At 42.6% G+C, this 22,199-nt stretch overlaps 1 protein-coding gene across 1 annotated transcript in view; it reads right to left on the bottom strand.

Moving 5' to 3' along the window:
• Positions 1 to 8,862: 8,862 nt before the first annotated feature.
• The window catches only part of EAF1 (ELL associated factor 1), a 25,579-nt gene continuing 12,242 nt past the window's right edge, over positions 8,863 to 22,199 (bottom strand). The window contains exons 5-6 of the mRNA XM_075921943.2: positions 16,579 to 16,809; positions 8,863 to 11,682 (exon numbers count right to left, since the gene is read on the bottom strand). Coding sequence (XP_075778058.1) covers positions 11,636 to 11,682; positions 16,579 to 16,809 — 278 coding nt within the window. The 3' untranslated portion in view covers positions 8,863 to 11,635. The remainder of the gene's footprint in view (positions 11,683 to 16,578; positions 16,810 to 22,199) is intronic.

The raw sequence follows: 22,199 nt of genomic DNA, 5'->3' as shown, positions 1-22,199 counted from the left end.
TTACAAAGGATGAATATGGGAAAACAGCACAGGAATGCAGGGGCAAGATTAGAAAGGCAAAGGCACAGAATGAGCTCAAACTAGCTATGGGAATAAAGGGAAACAAGAAGACTTTTTATAAATACTTTAGAAGCAAGAGGAAGACCAAGGAGAGGGTAGGCCCACTGGTCAGTGAGGAGGGAGAAACAGTAACAGGAAACTTGGAAATGGCAGAGATGGTCAATGACTTCCTTGTTTCAGTCTTCACCAAGAAGTCTGTAGGAATGCCTAACATAGTGAATGCTAGTGGGAAGGGGGTAGTGTTAGAAGGTAAAATAAAAAAAAGAACAAGTTAAAAATCACCTAAAAAAGTTAGATGCCTGCAAGTCACCAAGACCTGATGAAATGCATCCTAGAATACTCAAGGAGCTGATAGAGGAGGTATCTGAGCCTCTAGCTCTCATCTTTGGAAAATCATGGGAGACAGGGGAGATTCCAGAGGACTGGAAAAGGGCAAATATAGTGCCCATCTATAAAAAGGGAAATAAGAACAACCCAGGAAACTACAGACCAGTTAGTTTAACTTCTGTGCCAGGAAAGATAATGGAGCAAGTAATTAAGGAAATCATATGCAAACACTTGGAAAGTGGCAAGGTGATAGGGAACAGCCAGCATGGATTTGTAAAGAACAAATCATGTCAAACCAATATGATAGCTTTCTTTGATAGGATAACGAGTCTTGTGGATAAGGGAGAAGCATGGATGTGGTATACCTAGACTTCAGTAAGGCGTTTGATACGGTCTCACATGATATTCTTATCAATAAACTAGGTAAATACAACTTAGATGGGGCTACTATAAGGTGGGTGCATAACTGGCTGGATAACCGTACTCAGAGAGTAGTTATTAATGGTTCACAATCCTGCTGGAAAGGCATAATAAGCGGGGTTCCGCAGGGGTCTGTTTTGGGACCAGCTCTGTTCAATATCTTCATCAACGATTTAGATATTGGTATGGAAAGTACGCTTATTAAGTTTGCAGATGATACCAAGCTGGGAGGGGTTGAGACTAATCTGGAGGATAGGGTCATAATTCAAAATGACCTGGACAAATTGGAGAAATGGTCTGAGGTAAACAGGGATGAAGTTTAATAAAGACAAATGCAAAGTGCTCCACTTAGGAAGGAACAATCAGTTTCAAACATACAGAATGGGAAGCAACTGTCTAGGAAGGAGTATGGCAGAAAGAGATCTAGGGGTTATAGTGGACCACAAGCTGAATATGAGTCAGCAGTGTGATGCTGTTGCAAAGAAAGCAAACATGATTCTGGGATGCATTAACAGGTGTGTTGTGAGCAAGACATGGGAAGTCATTCTTCCGCTCTACTCTGCACTGGTAGGCCTCAGTTGGAGTATTTTGTCCAGTTCTGCTCCCATGGGAATCGAGACTGAGGGGAAAAACAACTGAGGAGAGCTGGCAGTTTTTCAAAGGGACATTGTTAAGGGCTCAAAAGCAAGCTATTCCGATGTGTCGGAAAGATAGAAAATACGGCAAAAGACCACATTGGCTTAACCACGAGATCTTGCATGATCTAAAAATAAAAAAGGAGTCATAAAAAATGGAAAGTAGGACAAATTACAAAGGATGAATATAGGAAAACAGCACAGGAATGCAGGGGCAAGATTAGAAGGCAAAGGCACGGAATGAGCAGTTTTAGGAGTTCCAGTGTAGGGAAGCTTCCTGCCACTGACATTTTCTGCATCATCTCTATTAAACTGGTTCTGGAGTGATCCAATAAGCATGGTCCAAAACAGCTGCAGCTGTGGGAGTTTGGCTGCCCTCTCAGTGTTACTAACACTGGTGCAGATGAACTTGTGCGAGCAATCATAGGAAAGGGTTAAAAACCCTACTATTCTGATAAAACACAGAGGCTACATCTACACTGGCCCCTTCTCCGGAAGAGTCATGCAAATTTCTCACTTTGGAATAGGGGAATCCGCGGGGGATTTAAATATCCCCCGCGGGATTTAAATAAACATGTCCGCTGCTTTTTTTCCGGCTTGGGGAAAAGCTGGAAAAAAGCATCTAGACTGGCGCGATCCTCCGGAATAAAGCCCTTTTCCAGAGGATCTCTTATTCCTACCTGAAGGAAAAGGGCTTTATTCCGGAGGATCGCGCCAGTCTAGACGCTTTTTTCCGGCTTTTCCCCAAGCCGGAAAAAAAGCGGCGGACATGTTTATTTAAATTCCGCGGGGGATATTTAAATCCCCCGCGGATTTCCCTATTCCAAAGTGAGAAATTTGCATGTCTCTTCCAGAGAAGGGGCCAGTGTAGACGTAGCCAGAGAGTCTTCAAGGTACTCAGTATCCTTTAGCACAGGGGTTTTCAAACTTTGGCTATGTCTTCCAGCTTCCCTCTTCCGCAAAAACCTATGCAAATGAAGTGCAGATTAGCATATTGCCACTCTTCATTTGCATAATTAATTAGTAGCCATTTTTACACACGAGGTTTTTGCACAAGAGCCGTTCTTCCTCGTTTTTTCAGGAAGAATGGCTCTTGCGCAAGAGGGGGTTTTGTGCAAAAAGGTGCTGTGTAGACGGTGCCTTTTGGCACAAAAACCTTTTGCGCAAAAGCAGTTCCTAATTAATTATGCAAACGAAGTACAGCAATATGCTAATATGCGCTTCATTTGCATAGGCTTTTGCAGAAGAGGGAAGCTGTGTAGACGTAGCCTTGGGGTCATGGCTTGTAAGGGTAAACCGCTAGCTGGCTGTGAAATGCTTTGTTTACCTGAGTGTCCGCAGGCATGGCCGCTTGTAGCTCCCAGTGGCTGTGGTGCTCTGTTCCCGGCCAACGGGAGCTGTGGGAAGTGGTATACCATGGCTACTGGGAACTCTGAGTGGCCATGCCTGAGGGTGCTCAGGTAGACAAAGTGTCTTGTTGTCGGCTAGCAGCTTACACTTACAAGCCATGACCCAGAGCTTGAAAACCCCTGCTCTAGCACACCAATTCTCAACCTGTGGGTCATCAAGGCCAAGAAATCACTCCCATTATCTCAGAGCTGCAAAATCCCTGGCTCACTTCAACTAACATTACGGACAAATCATCCTGTTTGGAAACGTGATTGTTTAAGGTTCGAGTCTAGTTCATTAGTATCCTTTTAATTGCTTACCACTCCTTAGAATACACAATTTCTCAGAATACACAGAAAGTGAGTTGTAGTGGATCCTTTTAAATACCGAGTCTGTTATTTTTCTACCAATTGTCAAGGCAGATGGAGATGATGCAAGAGCAAGGAAGCTGTAAAATGATGCCTGCTGAGAGGACAACATTGTTGCCCCTGTATCCCCTCCTAGATCCTACACATCAATTCCTTGCCCTAGATCACAACCTGAACCCCTGCACCCACTCCTGCACCCCAGTCTCCTGCCCCAGTCCCCTACCCCCCAATCACAACCCCCTCCTAGCCAAGGTCATTTTATTATATTAAAATAAGTACACAGCCTCGCTGGTAGTGACTATCCCTGTTTTATACTAGCTTCACTAGTATAAAAGCCATTTTCATAATAGTTCCAAATCAGCTGATTGCTTGGAGTGCTAGAATTTGTAATGCCTTACTATTTTAAAAATATGTAAATTGACTCATCACCCACCATATCTTTAGATATGTAAATTTATTGAAAAAGTTGCCACTTCTCCTTGAGATACAGACAAGCCTGATGCTTAGATTTATGTGCATAGATCTGCTTTTCCAGTGCTAGTGATTGCAAATGCAGAGCTTTGTTTTCCTTACCGTGGCTGAGAGAAGCACTATGCAAATGATTGTGCACTTCTCCACACAGGAACTTACACTGGTAAAATTAAACTGCTATAGTTATAAGGCTGTAACTCCCCAGGTGGAATCAGAGTGCCTCTTTCTGATTTAGCTTAGGTTTCTTTGACAATGATGTAAGCTAAACTGAGAAAGTCACTTTTATTCCATAATAAGAGCATCCAGGTACACCACTCTAACTCTAGGGCTACGTCTACACTGGCAGCTGCTTGCGCAAGAACTGTTTTGCAGAAGAGTTCTTGCGCAAAAAGCCTTCCACAAGAGCGTGTCTACACTAGCATGTGCTTTTGCACAAGAGCATCCATGGCAGTGTGGATGCTCTCTTGTGCAAGAAAGCTCTGATGGCCATTTTAACAATAAGGGCTTCTTGTGCAAGAAATTCATGTTGCCTGTCTACACTGCCCTCTTGTGGAAAAGCTCTTGCGCAAGAGGGCTTATTCCTCATGGGGAGAGGAATAACACTTCCGGAAGAAGCCTTGTTTTACAACGCTATACTGTAAATTTACTTGCGCAAGAACGTGTGGGCAGTGTAGACAGCAGGCAAGTTTTTGCGCAAGAACAACTGTTCTTGCGCAAGAAGCTGCCAGTGTAGACATAGCCTAGTGGTTTAATAATACCAGTATAGTTTCTTGTGCAGGTGACAAACTTTACATTTATTGAGGAGGGACTGAGGTCTATTACAGGACTAGATCAGGAAATCTACACCTGGTTCTGCTGACTTCCTCTGTGACCTGGGCAATCACTTAGCCAGTCTTTTCTATTTCACAGACATGCTGGTTAAAATTTATAACATCTGAGAAATTCTCTCCTGGAAAATGCAGTAGTGCAACTATTTCTTGTGTGTTATTGTTAAGCATAAATACTGCAAAGAGACTGTCTGCTCAAGGTTTAATATTATGTTCCTAGGATAACACATAGATTTTCTTAATTTTTGTATCCCATAATACATATATTATTTGTATGGCATGGGGCCATTCCATGTAACATACTTGTCATACTTTGAACTAATTCTCCTTGTATCAGTGGATTTACTTGTTACTATATACACTAGCATGGGAGACAAATTGTTGAGAAAGGAACAATGGGATATTGTAGCATCACAGCAATTAATGTCCTTCCATCTGCCTTTGCTCTCTGCCAAACAAGTGCCAGATCCCTTGCCCAGTTACTTACATTTCCTGTCCCTACATGTACTGTCCACATAGTCTTCTGCCTGTCTTGTTTCACCCACGGCCTTACAAAATTTGGGGATTGTTCTTGGTAGAACATAAACATCTAACACTAGTTCATAGTATGGGAATAAAAATCATGTTGTTCAATGTAATATGTAGTTTTTCTGAACAGATGCTTAGTTATTTTTGCTAATGATTATAACGTCTGGCAGACAGCAATATGTAAATTAGGACTTAAGGAAGTAACAAAGCTAAGGAGAAAGAAGTTTCCCACCAAGTAACTAAAATATGACAGAATAGCTTATGGGGTGGCTGATTCTGTGAAATTGAAAACCTGTTTGCACACTGGAGCATTTTATGGACTTGTGGGGTTTTTTGGTTTTGTTATGTCCAACCCTGTATGCCCATCCCATGGCTTTTTGTGTTGGAGTCTAGAACAGAGCTGGGTTGGCAATAATTTGAGCAAAAATTGTTGTGCAAATCTATGCAGAATATTCAACCAATTATTTATCACATTTCACATTGCCATAAATTGTTTATTTTTGCAGACATTATGGGAGATTGACAATTATTAATTGCAAAACCTGTGAAAATTTAAAAATACCCATGTGAATTTTGAAAAGGCTTGCAGAGGTGTCCTGCAAAGGACGCAAAGGGACAACATTTTCCAAAGAACTTAAACGGTAATAGGAGCCAAGTTTCATTTTCAAAAACCACTCAGACCTCAGAGCCTAAATCTTACTGAGTCAATGGGGCTTAGGCTTCAAAATCACTGAGTTATTTTTAAAATGGGACTTGGGCTCCTATATCATTTAGGTGCTTTTGAAAATCTTACCAATGGCAAGTTATATGAAGCCTAAGGGTTGAAGACGGGGGCCCTGAGATGTACTCCCTCAATGCTACTAAATGCCATCAATACTTTGCGATTACATGGCACTATTAAACTAGCGCTTAGATAAATATTGTTGTTCATACTTTACTGATAGAGAGATTGAAAGTCAGACTTTAGGCAACATTTTCAAAAGCACGTCACTGACTTACAATGCTACACCTCATCTTTAGATTTTACTTAGGAAGTTATGAATCTCACTGAAAGAAAATGGGACTCAGGCCTTGTGGTAAAAATGTTTTAACTTTATTTTTTCCCTATCATTATATGGATCAAACAAAACCATAAGAGCCCATCCCCATTGCTTTGCCTAAAACAGCATAAGCTACTTCTCTTGCGAATCATACCATCCAGGCAACATTACTCCTTTTCAGAATAGGCACATAGCATTTTGGGCAGGGATCCCAAGGTACAATATTCTGCTAGGCTCACCCATGAAAGCTCATGATATCTTCATTTTTTATTAGTCTCTAAGGGTACATCTAAACTACATGGCTCCGTCGACGGAGCCATGTAGATTTGTTGTTTTGGCAAAGGCAAATGAAGCCGCGATTTAAATGATCGCGGCTTCATTTAAATTTACATGGCTGCCACGCTGAGCTGACAAACAGCTGATCAGGTGCTTCCCACGAGGAATAACGGGGCTGCCGACAAAGGGCTTTGATGTCGGCAGGGGAGCGTCCAGACTAGCGCACTGAGCGGACAAACAGCTGATCAGCTGTTTGTCGGCTCAGCATGGCAGCCATGTAAATTTAAATGAAGCCACGATCATTTAAATCGCGGCTTCATTTGCCTTTGCCTATGTGACTAATCTACATGCCTCTGACGACAGAGGCATGTAGTCTAGACACAGCCTAAGGTGCTGCAGGACTATTCATTGTTTTTTGTAGGTATTTTTCAGTTAGGGTACATCTATACAGCACCATGTAGCTCAAAATAAGCTACATAATTTGAGGTAAGCAAATTGCATATCTTATTTTGAAATAGACCACTATTCCGACAAGTCCCTTAATCCTCGTGGAACAAGGTTTACTGGGATGTCAGAACAGCAAGCCCTTTATTTTGAAAGAACAGACTTGTTGCTAAGAAGCGGAAAACGCTATTTCAGGATACCAGACGTATCCTGAAATAGTGCCACTGTCTAGATGTACCCTTACAGACTAACATGCCTACCCCTCTGAAACGTTAGGCTCAGTGTGTTATAGGCTGTTTATTGCAGTGAACTCTGGACCATTTGTTGGAATTGACTGGAATTCTGGGACCTGAAGTCAAACTTATGATCCTGTCCACAGTATCTCACAATTCATTGGTTCAGTGTGAAACAACTTTTCATACTGCTGCAAGGCTGCATAGAGGAAAAATTATTGAGTGCTTTCACACTCTGCCTTTAGTAGCAGGACCAGAATAAAACCTACATTTCACCCTTCTATTCCAGGGCAGTGGGCACCACTCCCACCCTTTCATTCAAATTACACCTGAAAAAAAAATCTCTTGCTACCGAGCCTTTCCCAGAGCCACAAGATAGCAGCAGCAATGAGGAATGCCTTGCCTAGCCCAGGATTTAAAGATGTGACATTAGACCAAGTGACAAGAGTAGCTAGCTCAATCAATTTAATGTGTTCTAAAACTCTAGCCAAAAAAAAGCAGTTGTACTTTAGAATGTGATAAACTGGTCAGATTACCTTGGGGAAATTTTGGCTTTAGTTCAAATCCAACATCACACTTTTAAATCCTAGGGCTTGTTTACACTTAAGGCACATCTACATCACCAGGATGACCGATGCTGCAGCGGTCAATCTTCCGGCATTAGATTTAGCGGTTCTAGTGGGGATACACAAAATCAAATGCTGAGGGCACCTCTGTCAACGCCAGCACTCCTTGCTGTCTTGAAGGGTAAAGGAAGCTGTCAGGAGCATTTCTCCCTCCAACCTTTCACAGTGAAGATGCTGCCCTAGCTTGGCTTAAGGTATGTTATTTACGTGGCTGGAATTGTGCACCTTAAGTCAAGCTTACCCCATAGTGTAGACCTGCGCAGTTGCACCACTGTAACACTTCAGTGTAGACATTACCTATGTCAACAGGTGGATTCTACTGCTGGCATATGTTCTCTGAGATGCTGTTTACAAAGGGACTTAGGTCAGCTTAACTGGGCTGCTCAGGGGTGTGAATTTTTCATTGCCATAGTTAAACCAATCTAATTTTCTAGTGTTGACCAGACCCTAGTCTGGACAAGACCCAAGATGAGAACATGATGGGCACAACTCACCACTGTCCTGCACCTTCTGTAGTCATTTTCAACAGTGCACAGTGAGTGCAAACACTCGCACTGTTTGTAAACATTTTCATTTTCACTCTTGTAAATTACTACAGAGAACTGACTGATCAGGCCCAGACATTCCAAATATATTTGAATAGTGGAAAGAAAGTACAGAAAGAGAGGACTATTCAGATTGATAAAGGGATTATAAATAGGGGGAATGGGAAAAATGCCTCAATAGATGCTTGGCTCTACCATAGTATCAAGAGACCCATTAGCTCAATCAGATCAACTCCCTGCCCGTGCAGGATTTGTTCCCTACAATACATGCTTTGTCTAAACTAAACTGAAAAGGCCCAAGCAATTTTGTTTCCAATGACTCCCTTAAGACACTACTTCATAATCCAGCATCTGAATCAAAAAGAGTTTACTGATGTTCAGCCTCAAATTTTCCCCTTGATAATTCATCCATCACCCAAGTTCTGATTCCACACTGAGAGCTGAATCTGGGATCTCCAGTGTTAATAAGCATGAACTTCTATCACTTGAGCTAAAGGAGTGGCAGATGTAGTAGTAGACTAATGTCCTCTGGATCAGCCACTAGAGAGGGATACATAACCCAGTGAACAAAGTAATGAAGCACGAAGAGCTGCTGTAAATAAAACATCCTCCACTCCAAGTAACTCCAAGCAACACTTCCAATAGTTTCCCAGCTAAAAAGAACACAAACACATTTGGATTGCTAAACTTCATTTTTTATTTAAATAAACAATTTAAAAGAGAAAAAACTAAAAAGCTTTACACTGCAATTTTTTTTACATAACTGTAATAAAGCAAACTATGCAAATAAAACTTTAGGCACAGTATTCTCTAATAATTATATGCAATTCAACTTTGTATTATTCCTGAGTATCCATTTCTCTGACCCTAGAGAAAAGGACACAGGCTGAGAACATTTTCCTATCAGCCTTTCCTCTTAGGTCAATTGATTAAGGCTGGTTTCTGAGAACATGGGATTTTCCTCTTAGTTTTTCTGGAATATCAAGGAATACAGCAAGGGTATACAAGAAGCCATAAAACTTTCTGAGAGAATGGGATATATTTATGGCCTTAGTTGACTTTTGGGGTACGTATGTTTGAGGTCCGTTGGCTTCATGTGTGTCAACTTGGTACTGCTAGTGTGCCCATAATTTCTTGAATAAGTGGAAAGATGGGCAACCAGAATCTCAGACATGATAATAGAAATATCTGGTATATTCCATTGTATGTTGTCTTATCCCCTTTTAAATTGCATGTAATCTCTGAATAATCAGAACACATACTATGAAATACCCCATATTTTAGAAGGCACAATGCAGCCACTGAATAACTTATAATGCATTGTTACAGCAATTAGATACTTCATTGCTTATCTAAAATGTAAGTCAAGGGAAATTCAGGATGATATTTTGAAAGCAACATTACTACTAATTAGGTTGCAAACACACATTCAGATAAATAACTGCTATACCAAATTTTAAAACCAAAGCTTTTGCAGCTTGCTAGAAGAGAGCAACCTGTATTCCCTTTGCTCACAGAGGAAAAAAAATCAAATTATTTTGGTTATAAACCCAATGTATTTCTTAATTGTGTTAAAATATGCATACATATATTCTTTTATAACAAGATATTTTTAAAAACATATGTACAAGAAAATCCCTATTTAAACATATATCAAATGCAGATTGTATAACCTCCTCTCAAAATCCCCATAGTGGCCCCCAATGCATTTTTTTTAAAGGAAAAAAACCCTAACCCATAGGGCAACAAAACCACACAAATGACAGCAGACTTCCACTGATAAGGAAAAGCACAGGCAAGAAAACATTTAGCTTTGAACTTCCTGGCTTACATTAGAACTAGGGCTGTCAATTGACCTATGTTAATGCCTGCACGTAGGACAGGATTAACGAGTTACAAAAATTAACACGTTAATCACAGGTGTTAATGCTGCGCTGCCTCTTAATTGCCGCTCCAGCACTTCAAAGGGGCAGTGCAAGCAGAGACAGGGATCAGCTGGAGTGCCCAGCTGATCTCAGGCTCCATCCAGCACTGCCCCCATTGAAAAGCCGCCGCAGCATTTCAAAGGGGAGTTGTGCACGATTAATTGCAATTACAGTTTTTAATTGTGTGATTAATCACGATTAAAACTGTTAATAATTTGACAGCCCTAATTAGAACTATACTGCCTCTTGCCGAATGCCATGTAGGTAACAGCTGAAACTGAGCCCTGTGCTAAGTGGGCAGCACCAACCTCATGCACCACCTCATGTAAGTCCTAAGTAAGCACAAACTGAAACAAACAGAAACTTAGAGGGGTAAATGTCTCTTGCTCTGAAGAATGAAGGCCCATTGACTCTCCTGAGGACCACACCAAGGAGCAGCTTGGGAAAAACCTCCATGTAGGAAACCCTGGAGACAGTGAGCTTCTTCAAACTGCATCTGATAGCTGTTTATTTTTCTCCTCAGTGTAATCACCTTGTAGCAGTGGGCTCTAGCCCTGTAGTTGCAAATATTTTTTTTCTCCAGTTCCTACTGGAGGATTTTGGAGTAATTTAAATATGGATGATATCCTATATTTAAACCATTTTTGTTAGAGACTGAATACCTGAATTAAATGAGATTGGGTGATGTACTGGAGAAAGTTGTCCTGTTTCTTATTTACATAGGTAGGTACTGTTGTTACTTAAAACAACTAAGCACGTTACTTTGAGAGAATACCTGTCTCCAGGGCCCATTTTAAACATACACAGTGTGTGTGCATACACAACTGTGCAGGGTTAGTTTATTAAGGTAATTTGAACAGCTTCTAGTATTGTTTCCTTTAACAATTGCGGCAGCAACTCAAGTTTCATTTAAAATCATTCTGTAAGGCATTGGTGCAACAAGGTAGTGATTGAAGAGGCAATTTTATGACTTCTATTACAACTGTTTAAAAACACTCCCACATCACAGTTAGCCATAAACAGCAATCAATAAGCATTATAAAAGCCCCAAACTGAAGAAGACAGTTTAGTGATGAAATTTAGATTACACTCCAGCTCCCACATGAGTTTTTTAATGACTTGTTGGCTCATGTCTGTTCTAAACATGTATTTTTCCTTAATGTACTACTGTACTGAATATCTCCTATGAACAAGAAACATTCAGATTACATCAGGAGAATCTGCATTATGCTTTACAGATTGTTAACAGACAGGAACACAGACTGAGTCATCCACTGTACATATCTATTTAAAATTTAAAGACTAAGAAAAGAATATACATAAAATATACACTTAAAACACAAAGTAAAATCCTTCTCAGTGTCTAAGACAACATTTGATATTCCAGAGGGTTACACATTACCTCTGTTCACATTCCATGCATGGAGCTATTCCCATGCCAGTCCCCGCATCAGTAATAGACTCACTGAAAAATGAATTAGTTCTTCATATATGTGCAGCAGAAATCGAGAAACCTCAGCCCTAGTCATCACTGTCACTCCCAGACTCACTCAACTGCAAGTCATTTCCTATTGGGGGGAAAAAACAACAAAAACCACCAGGCCAGAAGTTAATTCATACTTGGATTATATCCACATTGAAAAATTACTGTATTTAAACAGGAGATTTAAATCAGATTTAAAACAGAAATCAGCAGTTTGTCTAATGTAATAATTCACCATATTCAAGAACATTAAAGTTTTCACAGAGTTTATTGAAGACCAATCCAGGCAAAGAAGAGTCTCCTTGACTCCACAATCATAAAAGGTACTACGGGTTGAAACTCTCTAGTCCGGCATCCCAGGGTCCTGACTGGTGCCAAAGCACAGAATTTGCCAGGGCACAGGAGGTCAATTTGTCTAGCAGCATTAACAACACTTCCACTGCTTAGGGGGCTATTAGAAGACATTTAAGGGTAAATTAGAGCTAAACAACAGCAAAGAACACTGAGAGCCAAGCCTGGTGGCTGTAAACAAATTGTATGGGATGGCAGGAAACATGGCCACAGGAGAAGTTGACATCCGGCTAACTAAAATCATGTAGACCACGGATATTGCTGGATCCAGCGAGTGCTGGACTAGGGAGGTTCAACCTGTAGTCCCTGTTCAGAAAGAAGCATTCCCCTTAGCAGCAGCTGTGGAATTCCACCCAGCCAAACTGCCATTTATGGCTTTTGGGCAGGACACTAGAGAAGTCCCTGGCTCCATCTACATTATTAAAATAACCCCTTCAAAAGGCAGTAGTTTCAGTTGTAAAGAAGGGGCTGTTCTTGGGGCAGTTCTATAGCCTGGGTCATTCAGCATATCAGGCTATTTGATCACACTGCTCCCTTCAGGCCTGTGGCTAAAACAAGAAAGAATATTAGAGCTCTCTATTTGAGAGCTCTGCTTCAGAAGTCAGTGAGGAAGGGGAAACCAAGGGGCCATGAGGCCCACAGACAGTCACAAGCAGGGAGGCCCAGAATCCTCCACTGTCTTTGTAGTATATAGCAGAGATTCCCCAAGCCGTGGAGTATGCTGCTCCTAGGGGTGCAAAGAAACATTTGGGGAGGGCACAGCTGGGCCCAGGTCAGCCTCCATGGGGGATGGGGAAGAAGTGATACCCAGCTCCGCTCTGCCCTAAGGATGTTAAGTAACCGTTAACTGACTAGTCGATGGAATTTCCATTGACTAGTCGATAGGCACTTCTGCATTCCTCCTCTGAAATGCACATAGCCGCCACTGACCCTGGGGCTCCATGCTGTGCTGCCAATTTGAAATGCCATGCAGAGTTGGGCTGCTGGCCAACCTGCTAACAAATTTACTGGTGGAGGAGGAAGGGGGGGCAGGGAAATGCATGTAGTCGATTGCATTAACCAATAAGCTTTTGCTTATTGGTTATTCGACTACACTATTACACCTTATTTCACACTATAGCAGGCTTTCCCCTGAACAGGTGGTCTCCATCTTACAGAAATATCCATGGATGCATGTTGGATCCAGACTTTGAAATTCAAGCACATTCTAAGCATAATAAATCTGAACTCCTAAATAAGGGCCTATTCAAAGCCCACTAAGTCAGTGGAAAGATTCCTACTAACTTCAATGTGCTTAAGTTTGGTCTTTATCTGTATCCACATCTGCGGATGCGGATACCTGCCGATATCTGTGGATTTTCAGGAGTCTACTAATTAGCTAACTTCACATTTCTCTCTATATACTCGATTAATCAAGGATGATTAGCAGTACCAGATTTTCAATGGACATTCTACACTGAACTGATAATATTTGAGAGTTCTTACACACTTGACCCTCTTCCACCCAGCAACCTTGGAAAACAGGGTATGCCAGATTCAAGAATCTGCTGGACCAAGGAGAGCACACGGAGTCTGGGCATGAGAGGAATGCAGCGGGGGTGCCTACCTGCTGCTCCTAGGCACCACCGCCTGCTGCCGTGGTAGTGGTGGGGGAAAAGCCTCAGGGATAGTTTGTCGTTACACTACCGTTCCCACAGCTGAGGGAGGAAGAGGGTGTGACTGCACACAGAGGTGTTCCCTGATTAGGGACACTCAGAGTATGGAGGTTCATCTATCTTCTATCTATCTATATGGTAGTGTGCATCTGTCTGTGAGTTCGTCTCTCTGTGCATCTGTCAGTCCGTTTGTTCAAGAACTCCTCCTAAATGGTGAGAGGTAGGACCACCACATTTGGCAGGCAGCTTCCTCTTACCCAAAGTCAGGGTTTGTTTGTGCCTGGAAAATGGGAAGTGTTGGGAATGAGACTGTTTTCGATAACATGGAAAGGGAGGGGCAGAGAGCAAAGGGACGCGAAAGAGAGGGGCACCGAGAAGTGGGACATGATACTTAAGTGGCCACTGGGGGCAGCTGCAGCACAAAGAGAGTGGGCAGCAGGGCCTGGGCTCTACCATCTTGCCCGCATCCAGGCCGGGTATGGAGCCCCCCTGTCCCGAACCTGGAGCCTGACCCCTCGTGGAGAGCCTGCAGGCTGCATTGGAGCCTCAGCCACTCCCTCAGACAGTATTCAGGACATGGGGGAAGGGCATGGGAGGAGGGGCAGCCCCCAGAACGTCTCCCCTCCCCAACAGCCTGCAGTTGGGGGGAGGGGAGAAACCCCTGGAGCCTGGTTCCCACCCAGACAGCCTGCAGGCCATGGGAGGGACCTGTTGGAGGAGGGGGCAGCCCTGGAGCCTCATCCCTGCCCCCAGACAGCCTGCAGGCTGTGAGGGGGGAGGTGCAGGAGGTCAGGGGCAGCCCCCAAAGCCTAACTCACCCCCCAAGACCGCTTGTAGGCCACAGGGGGGCGTTGGAGGGGGCAGCCCCTGGAGCCTGCCCCCCTGACAGGGGGGCTGCAGCAGAGTCTCCCCCCCGAGCCTGCAGGCCTCAAGGGGCAGCCCACAGAGCCTGGGTCCCCTCCCAGACAACCTGCAGGCCACAGATGGCAGCCCAAGGAGCCTGGCCAGCCCCCAAGATGATGCCCCAAGACAGGCTGCAGGCCGAGGGGGACAGCTGGCCTCTTTACCACCCCAAAATGTAATGTTCCCACTGCTCCTGTCCAGGTAAGGACAGCAGAAGAAAATGAACCACCTCCTCAGTACCTCATTTCAACTACCTTTTAGGTACCAAAACCCAGCAACCCTATCTCACACCTGTCTGGGTTCCCCAGCTGGAGCTGGATAGTTTTTACAACACAATTTTTTCAGTACAAAAACCTGCAGTTCAACAGAAATATAGACATAGCATGAAAAACTGAATTCAGTATAAAATTAAATAATACAAGCAACCCTGTACTGATGGCATGGTTTATTTTTATATTTAATTCACCAAAACCCTCCACATTTGAATTTACCTGAATCTGCTATAGAACCATGGGCACCTAGCATACATTTTAGGTCCAGTTTGTCACACAGCATATGGAGGAACCACAGATGAGACTCAGCGATTTGACTAGCCATAATCTCCTTACCCTGGCCCATCTCCTATGGTGCACAGAAGCAGGTCTCTCTATAGTTCCTCCGCAGCCTCACATTCTTTATGCATTTAAACTGGCAGTGAAAGATGGGGCAGCTATGAGTGTGGCTGGGTACAGTAATGTAGAAGGGGAAAACATTTGAGAGAAGAGTGTTGCATAATTTAGCTGTACCTCTGACCTCTCTGAATGCACCCTCTTTAGATGCTGGCCTCATCCCTTTACCTCTTGCAGGGTGGAATCCTGATTCTCCCACCCTTATACTTGGTCTCAGGATATAGAGACAAGACAGCAGGTAACAGCCTGTGTGAGACAGGGGACACCCTGCCCGCCTGCGTCTCTCCACACTGATAGTCCCCAAGGACTCATGAGTGAACAGTACACTAGCGAGGGATACTACAGTGTAAGAGGTTTATTATCTGGTATGAGCTGTACTCTCCTACGTGGTGTATGATTAAGTAAAACAGCACAATGCTCTGTGTAGGGTGTGGATGTTAAAACCTCTTGCAACACCTTCATGCCCTTTTGAGAGCTAAACTGTAATCAGAAGCTGCACACCTCTTGGATGGCATTCTGGGAGAGGAGTATGGTGGAAAAACTGGGTTATCTCAGAGGTCAGCACTGGTCCTGGTGACCTAGAACAGATGGGCTGAGGAAGCTCCATTTTGGAGAAGGGGCAGAAGAGAGTCAGGACCCAGGAAATATACCAGAGAAGGAACAGCACTGTTGCCCACTCAGATTCAGAAGTTTAAACCACCCAGGGGAATCCAGAGACACACAGAGTTGAATTCCCCTCCCAGCTCTCCCAGGGAGTGGTCACAAGGGGATGCTCACTACGTTCTGTAACACTTTCCTGCTGGTTTAATAGCTTTGCTATTAAATTAAACCAGTCAGTGTCCCAATAACCCAACACAAACATACAAGAACTACTTCAACATTGAGGCCACATGACATATTGATGGATTATTACACATTAGTACCACGTCCTTCATGCATCTATATCAACTTCTAGCTAACTGACACATATACACAGATACTTCATGAAGAGTTTTACTGTAAACGCCCAAGCCCACAATTTCAAAAGCTCAGATTTTTTTTTTCTATTAATTTGAAAAGCAATTCTTCTCCTTCCCCATGTGTATTCTACTTCTCCCTGATGGAGCTTTCCTGCACGGTCACACTGAGGACTGGCTCTGAAACCCATTGATACCGATGGGAGTCTTTTGGGTTTTGGCTTAAGCCCCTAACATCTAAGGAGCCTCTATACCTTGAAATAAATGAGAAATAAAATAGAGCTTTTTGTTAGAAGGTCTCTCTCCCCTGTATTTCAGGCTGCCTGCATGTAATTGCTTGGGGGTAGCTATTTGGTAAACTATGTTCTGCAGCTGTATCTAAGCCGTCTATGCCTTTTGGTGGTGTCACACAGGTTCCCACAGTGCCAACACACAAGCCTTTACTTACGGAGAGTGTTCATTAGCTGATTGCTTCCTTGTGGCCTGCTGGTACCATTAGCAACAGCATTTCTGTTGTTGTACTGCTGGGGTGGTGGCTGAGAGGGGGAGGTGCGTGCAGTCTCTTCACCGTCACTGCTAGAGCTTTCATCATCACTCCCAGAAGAGCTCTCAGAGTCCGATGAGCTGCTACCACTGCTGCTACTCATCTGTTCAATAATTTCAACCTCTGCTCTTAGCTCTGGAATAAGATGGCATGTGTTAGGTGAAAACATTAACGGAGAGGGAATGTTAAAATGCTACAGCTTTGTCAAGTATAATTTGCCAAGCACAATGAACAAGTCAAACTTCTCAACCACAAGGAGAGAAGGAGGGAAGGAAAACAAAAGACATACACAACTGTGCCTAAGTGCTGCAGCTGAATCTGAGAAGAGGTTTATAATCATTGGTTCTCTAAACTTCATTTCTTTCACGACCACTTATGCATTTTCTATTTTTAAAACTATTCCTCACAGTATTATTCGTTTACTTAGAGCTCATTGTGCCAGGCACTTCACAGGCAAAACAGGCATAAAATGTAAATCTCTTGGAGACAAGGTATAACAGCTGACATAATGGGTACAAATTTCAAAAGCATCCAATGGCTTAGGAGCCTAAGTACTATTGGAAAATCAGCGGGATTTAGGCTCATTTGAAAATGGTATCGGATGCCACAAAAGACAGTTACAATTAGGAGAGAAGGTGACTATAACAACAAAATTATGAACTTCTTTAGATTTGCCATGCATACATTTTAGTGGTTCCAATGGTAATATGTAAGTCATATCAGAACAGTCACATTACTTACCATGGATTAGGGATGTTAGATATCGGGTAACTGAATAGTTGTGTAACCACATCAAAACTTTGCGGTTACATGACCATTCGATACTCCGCAGGGGGGGGGCTGGCAACTAATGCACTCCTGGCCGCACTCCCAGGGAGTCCCCTGCCACCTTGAGCTGCTGCCTCTTTATCAGAGGCAGCAGCGTGGAGTGGCAGCAGCCCCTGTCCATGGGGGTCCCCACAGACAGAGGCTGTTGCTGCAGCAGGGGCAAGGAGCCCTCTGTGGACAGAGGCTGATCTGGCAGTAGCCCTGGTCTGAGCTCCCAGTGGACAGAGGCTGCTCCACTTCCCATAGACAGAGCAGTTGCTACGAAGCAGCCTCTGCCCATGGCAGGCCCAGGCCTGCCGTGGATAGTGGCTGCTTTGTGGCAGCCTCTCATGGGGCAGGGAGAGAATGCAAGTAGTCGACAAGATTAAGCAATAAGCATAAGCTTATAGGTTAATTCTGTAGTCAACTACTCATTGACATCCCTACTAGTGATTACGATTAGTCATCTGAAATTACATCACTGTTGTGTACTTTGAATATTCCACATTACTAAAAAATTGGAGCATCCACAGAACTGGCACTTTTAAGACCACCCTTTCTGTTTAAAGCATTCCCAAAATGATCTTGAATAGCTTTTTTCTATACATACAAATATCATGATATTAAAGTCCATGATCCTGTTCCTTGCAGGATTAAGGCTAAATATTGTATCTGATTGGAAAGGAGAGGGTTCCAGCTGCCCAATGATATAACAGCCCTCCAGGGTCAGGAATGGAGATGAAAGTAATCTGCTAAACTCTAAGCCAGCACTGTACTTTGGCAATGAAATCCATTGGGTAATTATGCACCGTCTAAAAGTTTCCTTTGATCTATTTAAAATTTGTTACTTTTCATTTTCTAAGTCAGTGACATTTGAGAAAAGAAAAAACAATATTATACCTATACAGCAGATAGGGTTGCCAGGTGTCTGGTTTTGAACCGGACAGCCCAGTATTTGAGCTTTCTGTTTGGGAAACAAATTGAGAAAATATAAATGAGAAAATATAAATGTCCGGTATTTTCTAAATAAGATGTAATGTAGATTGTGATGTAATGCCAAGTGTGTCCGGTATTTTTGTTGAAACCATCTGGCAACCCTAACAGCAGAGCAATAGACTGTCTAAATCCAATTGTATTTCATGAGGGATGGGAAGGTTGTTTTTGCTATTTGGCTGCCGAAGCAAAACATACCAGTTATGTTACCTGTAGTTCATCTGTTTGCAAAACAGCCTGTAGCAGGGTGCTGGTGCAAGATCACCCAATTATCCCCTTCCCTGTCAGCTCCTATCAAGGGGAACAGATTGGGGCTGATGAAAAGGCCTGACGCTGGCCTGAGGATTGGCAACACCTGCCAGCCTGAGCAGCCAAGGGCTATTAAGGCTGAGAAAGCCAGAAGAGAGGGGGAGACAGAGCAGTAAGGGAGGGAGCTACAGGCCTCCTAGCTGAAGACCAATTCTACCTGTAAGAGAAAAACTCTTTAAAGACTGCATACAGTTTGGCACTGGTGGTGGGACAAGCTAAGGTGAATAAAGACATGGGTGCTGCACAACCCTGAGGTCTATCTGAGGCTGATTTTGGAGGACAACTAGTGCCTGAGAAGGGTTGACTGGACTTGCACCCTGTGACACAGCCATTTCTGTTCAATCTTTTAGGTTTAAAAAAAACATGCCATCTGTTTCTGTTGGATTTACATAACGGGGATGATGACAGGAAATAATGCATCTTTCAAAAGTGATTTCTTTCTCTCTCAGTCTCTTCTCCACTTATTCTTGCAGCTCTTAGAATTTCATTTCCTGCTGGAGTTTGAGATACAGACAAGGAGCACTCCCAAATTTGGGTTCTCAATTTCTTTCCAAGTGACACGTTTCTAGAATCCCATAGCAACCTTCTGGTTTAGAAGCTCTCTTCTCAATGTTTAAACTGAGCATCTTGGGGAAATAAAGCCAAAGGAAACTAGAAATTCCAAAGAGTAAATATATTTTGTGCTAACTTGATTCTGTAAATTTTCCACATGCCTCAAGTGATACTTTATATCAATGGAGCTGATATTTATAACTACTCCCTGCCACTAAAAATGAACACGGTAAACATTTGCATAGTCTCTAACTCAAAGAACTGAGTCTAATGGACAAAGAAAATGCATGTTGGGAACCAGAGGAAGGGGTTTCCCCCCATTTTCCTGTTTATCAGCCTTGTGGAAGAAGCAACTCATTGTAGAAGATTTGAATGAGGAGTTAGGGCAACTTGGCACACAGACTGGGAGAGCCCTCCAACATCGGTGTGCGGTGCTCTTCTCAAGTCAGCCAAGAACTGTAAGCCACTGTTACCCTCTGCCTGAGCAAGAGAGACTGGCCGGAGATCAGCCTGCATGGGAGTTCCCTGCCAGCAAAGTTCTTGAGATTCTGCCAGTCTTAACTTTGCTTTGCAGGTAACAAATCAGTGAACCGCTGTTCCTGAGTTCCCCATAGATCTCTCTCTGAAGTGTCCAGCCCCCATCACTGGATACTCATGGAAATTAAGTATGCTGTCTTAAGAGACGGTATGCACACCAGCTGGTTAGGCTAGCTGAGGAATCACTCTATATTTCAGTAGAACAGTAACAAGGTGGTTTTCAATAAAACTAAAAGTAAGTCTATGAATAAAGACCAGAGACTTCCATGATACTAAGCAGAGATAATAGGAAATGGTTACAAACCAACAAAATAAAACATTCTTTCTAAGGCCTAAAATTTAATTCTAGCTAGTTATGCCTTTGCCTAAACAACTTTTTTACTTACAGCCCTTCCAGTTTCTCTTAAGATCCAACACACAGAATCAGGGGGTATGGTCCCCTAAGAAATGGATGAAAAGAGCGTTCTCGCCTCTTATGTTTATAGTGAAGTAAGCCTTTGAAATGCATTCTTTGACAAGTAAACCCAGACACAGTTCTTCCCTCCAGGTGTGTAGATGCCATGCTGTCTTCCTCATCCTCTAATCCACTGACTTTTTTCATTGGCTTACTCAGTTGGTTTACATCAGATGTAAAATGTACTCCGGCCTCACCTTGCTCAATTTACAGCTGAGACCCAAGCAAACTGACAAAACAACATTCCTTTGCTTACAACAAATTTGTTCATCAGCTCTATCCAAATTGCTTGGTCTGACTATTTTCAGAAGATACTTCTAGTACAGATCTAATACTTTACACAGTAATCATTCGTACATCATGCAATAATACTATTGACCATCATGTCAAGAGTTTTCATGCATACCTTACAAGATACTGTTTGGTTAAATATTCTGATGCCAGTATGTTGGATGGCATAAAGGGTCTGTTAGGATTACAGGGAGGCACCATGGGAGATGGTATGAGGATGATAGAAGGGAGGGAAAGAGGGGTAGAAGATGGCATCACAGGTGTAAGGAAGAGGTAAGGAGGCATGCAACAAGAGACAGTATTCAAGAAGGTGGCTGGAGAGGAGGTTGTATGGGCAGTTTGAACTGAATACAGTGGGCAAGAGGGAGCCAATAGAATAAATCAGAGAGTCAAGTGAATGAACTGATGGGAAAGGAAGATCGTTTGTCTGCTGAGTTTAGGATGGAATAAAAAGATGCAATGTGGATGCCAAGCGCGTGAGTGAGGACAATAAACAAGACAGCAAATGATTAAAGAATGGAAGAGTGTGTTAGCCATCAGGAGGGGAAGAAAAGATGTCTTGGAGTAAACAGTGGCAAGATTTGTTGCCATCCTTGATGTGTGTGGAGAAGAACAGAAAATGGCACCAACACTGTAGCCTGGGTAATAGGGATGGGAAGGTGGAAGTGTTAGCAGCAGCAAAAGAGCACTTAGGAAAGGAGAGAAGTGGTTTGGTATGGGCTTTTTTCAAATCAATTGCTGTCTCTTGGGCTTGCAGATTTCTTTCAGATATCTCTACTTTTTTCTCTAAACTCCACACACCCAATACTCTAAATTGTTCATCTGTGCAGGCAAGAAAATGTTGTCTTTGTGGATGTCACAACTGTTCTTATATCATTAAAATGTATCATGTAGAGTTTCTACAGGACTTTCAGGAAGCCCTACTGAATCCCAGTTGCTTCAGCCTGTCAAAGATGATGCCTGAGTCAACCACAAGACAAGGTCCAAAAGAAAAACAAAACTGAGATATTCATATCACAATTTTTACTTTCCTGTTTGTCTGCTATGTTGCTCTATCAAGACATTCTTTAGTGTAGTCATCATTATGGATGCCTTAATGTTCTGGTGCCTTTGCTTTTTTTTAAATTGTGTGATGATTACATTAATAGTCTACATGCTGTATTTAACTGTGAAAAGTCAAATGCTTATTAGCATACTTTTCATTCATTAAGATCAAACAAACAAGCCATGTTAATGCAATATTGAGGTTGAAGAGGCCTCAAGAGTCAGGAAATGCAGAATATAGTATTAAAATTAATATATTCTCTCTATGTAGCATATGTTAACATACCTTAATGAGTGCATGCCATCTGGCAAAGTTAATATGACTGAGGGAACTATAACTTTTCATATTTTGTGCATTTGATTTCTCAGATTTAGTGATTTACTTAAAAGAATAAGGGAGACAAAAACATTCTTCCTGTTCTACACAGAGAAATCAATTCAAGATTTTCTGGATTAAAATAAAATTATATTGAAGAAATCACTGGTTTCTTTATCAACAAATCTACTTCCTGGATATATTATGTACAGTGGTTAGCAT

This window comes from Pelodiscus sinensis, chromosome 2 (assembly GCF_052426305.1).
Source record: "Pelodiscus sinensis isolate ZL-2025 chromosome 2, ASM5242630v1, whole genome shotgun sequence".
Lineage (NCBI taxonomy): Eukaryota > Metazoa > Chordata > Testudines > Trionychidae > Pelodiscus > Pelodiscus sinensis.
The sequence above is the reverse complement of the archived record's forward strand: the minus strand, read 5'-3'. Positions and strand labels throughout refer to the sequence as shown.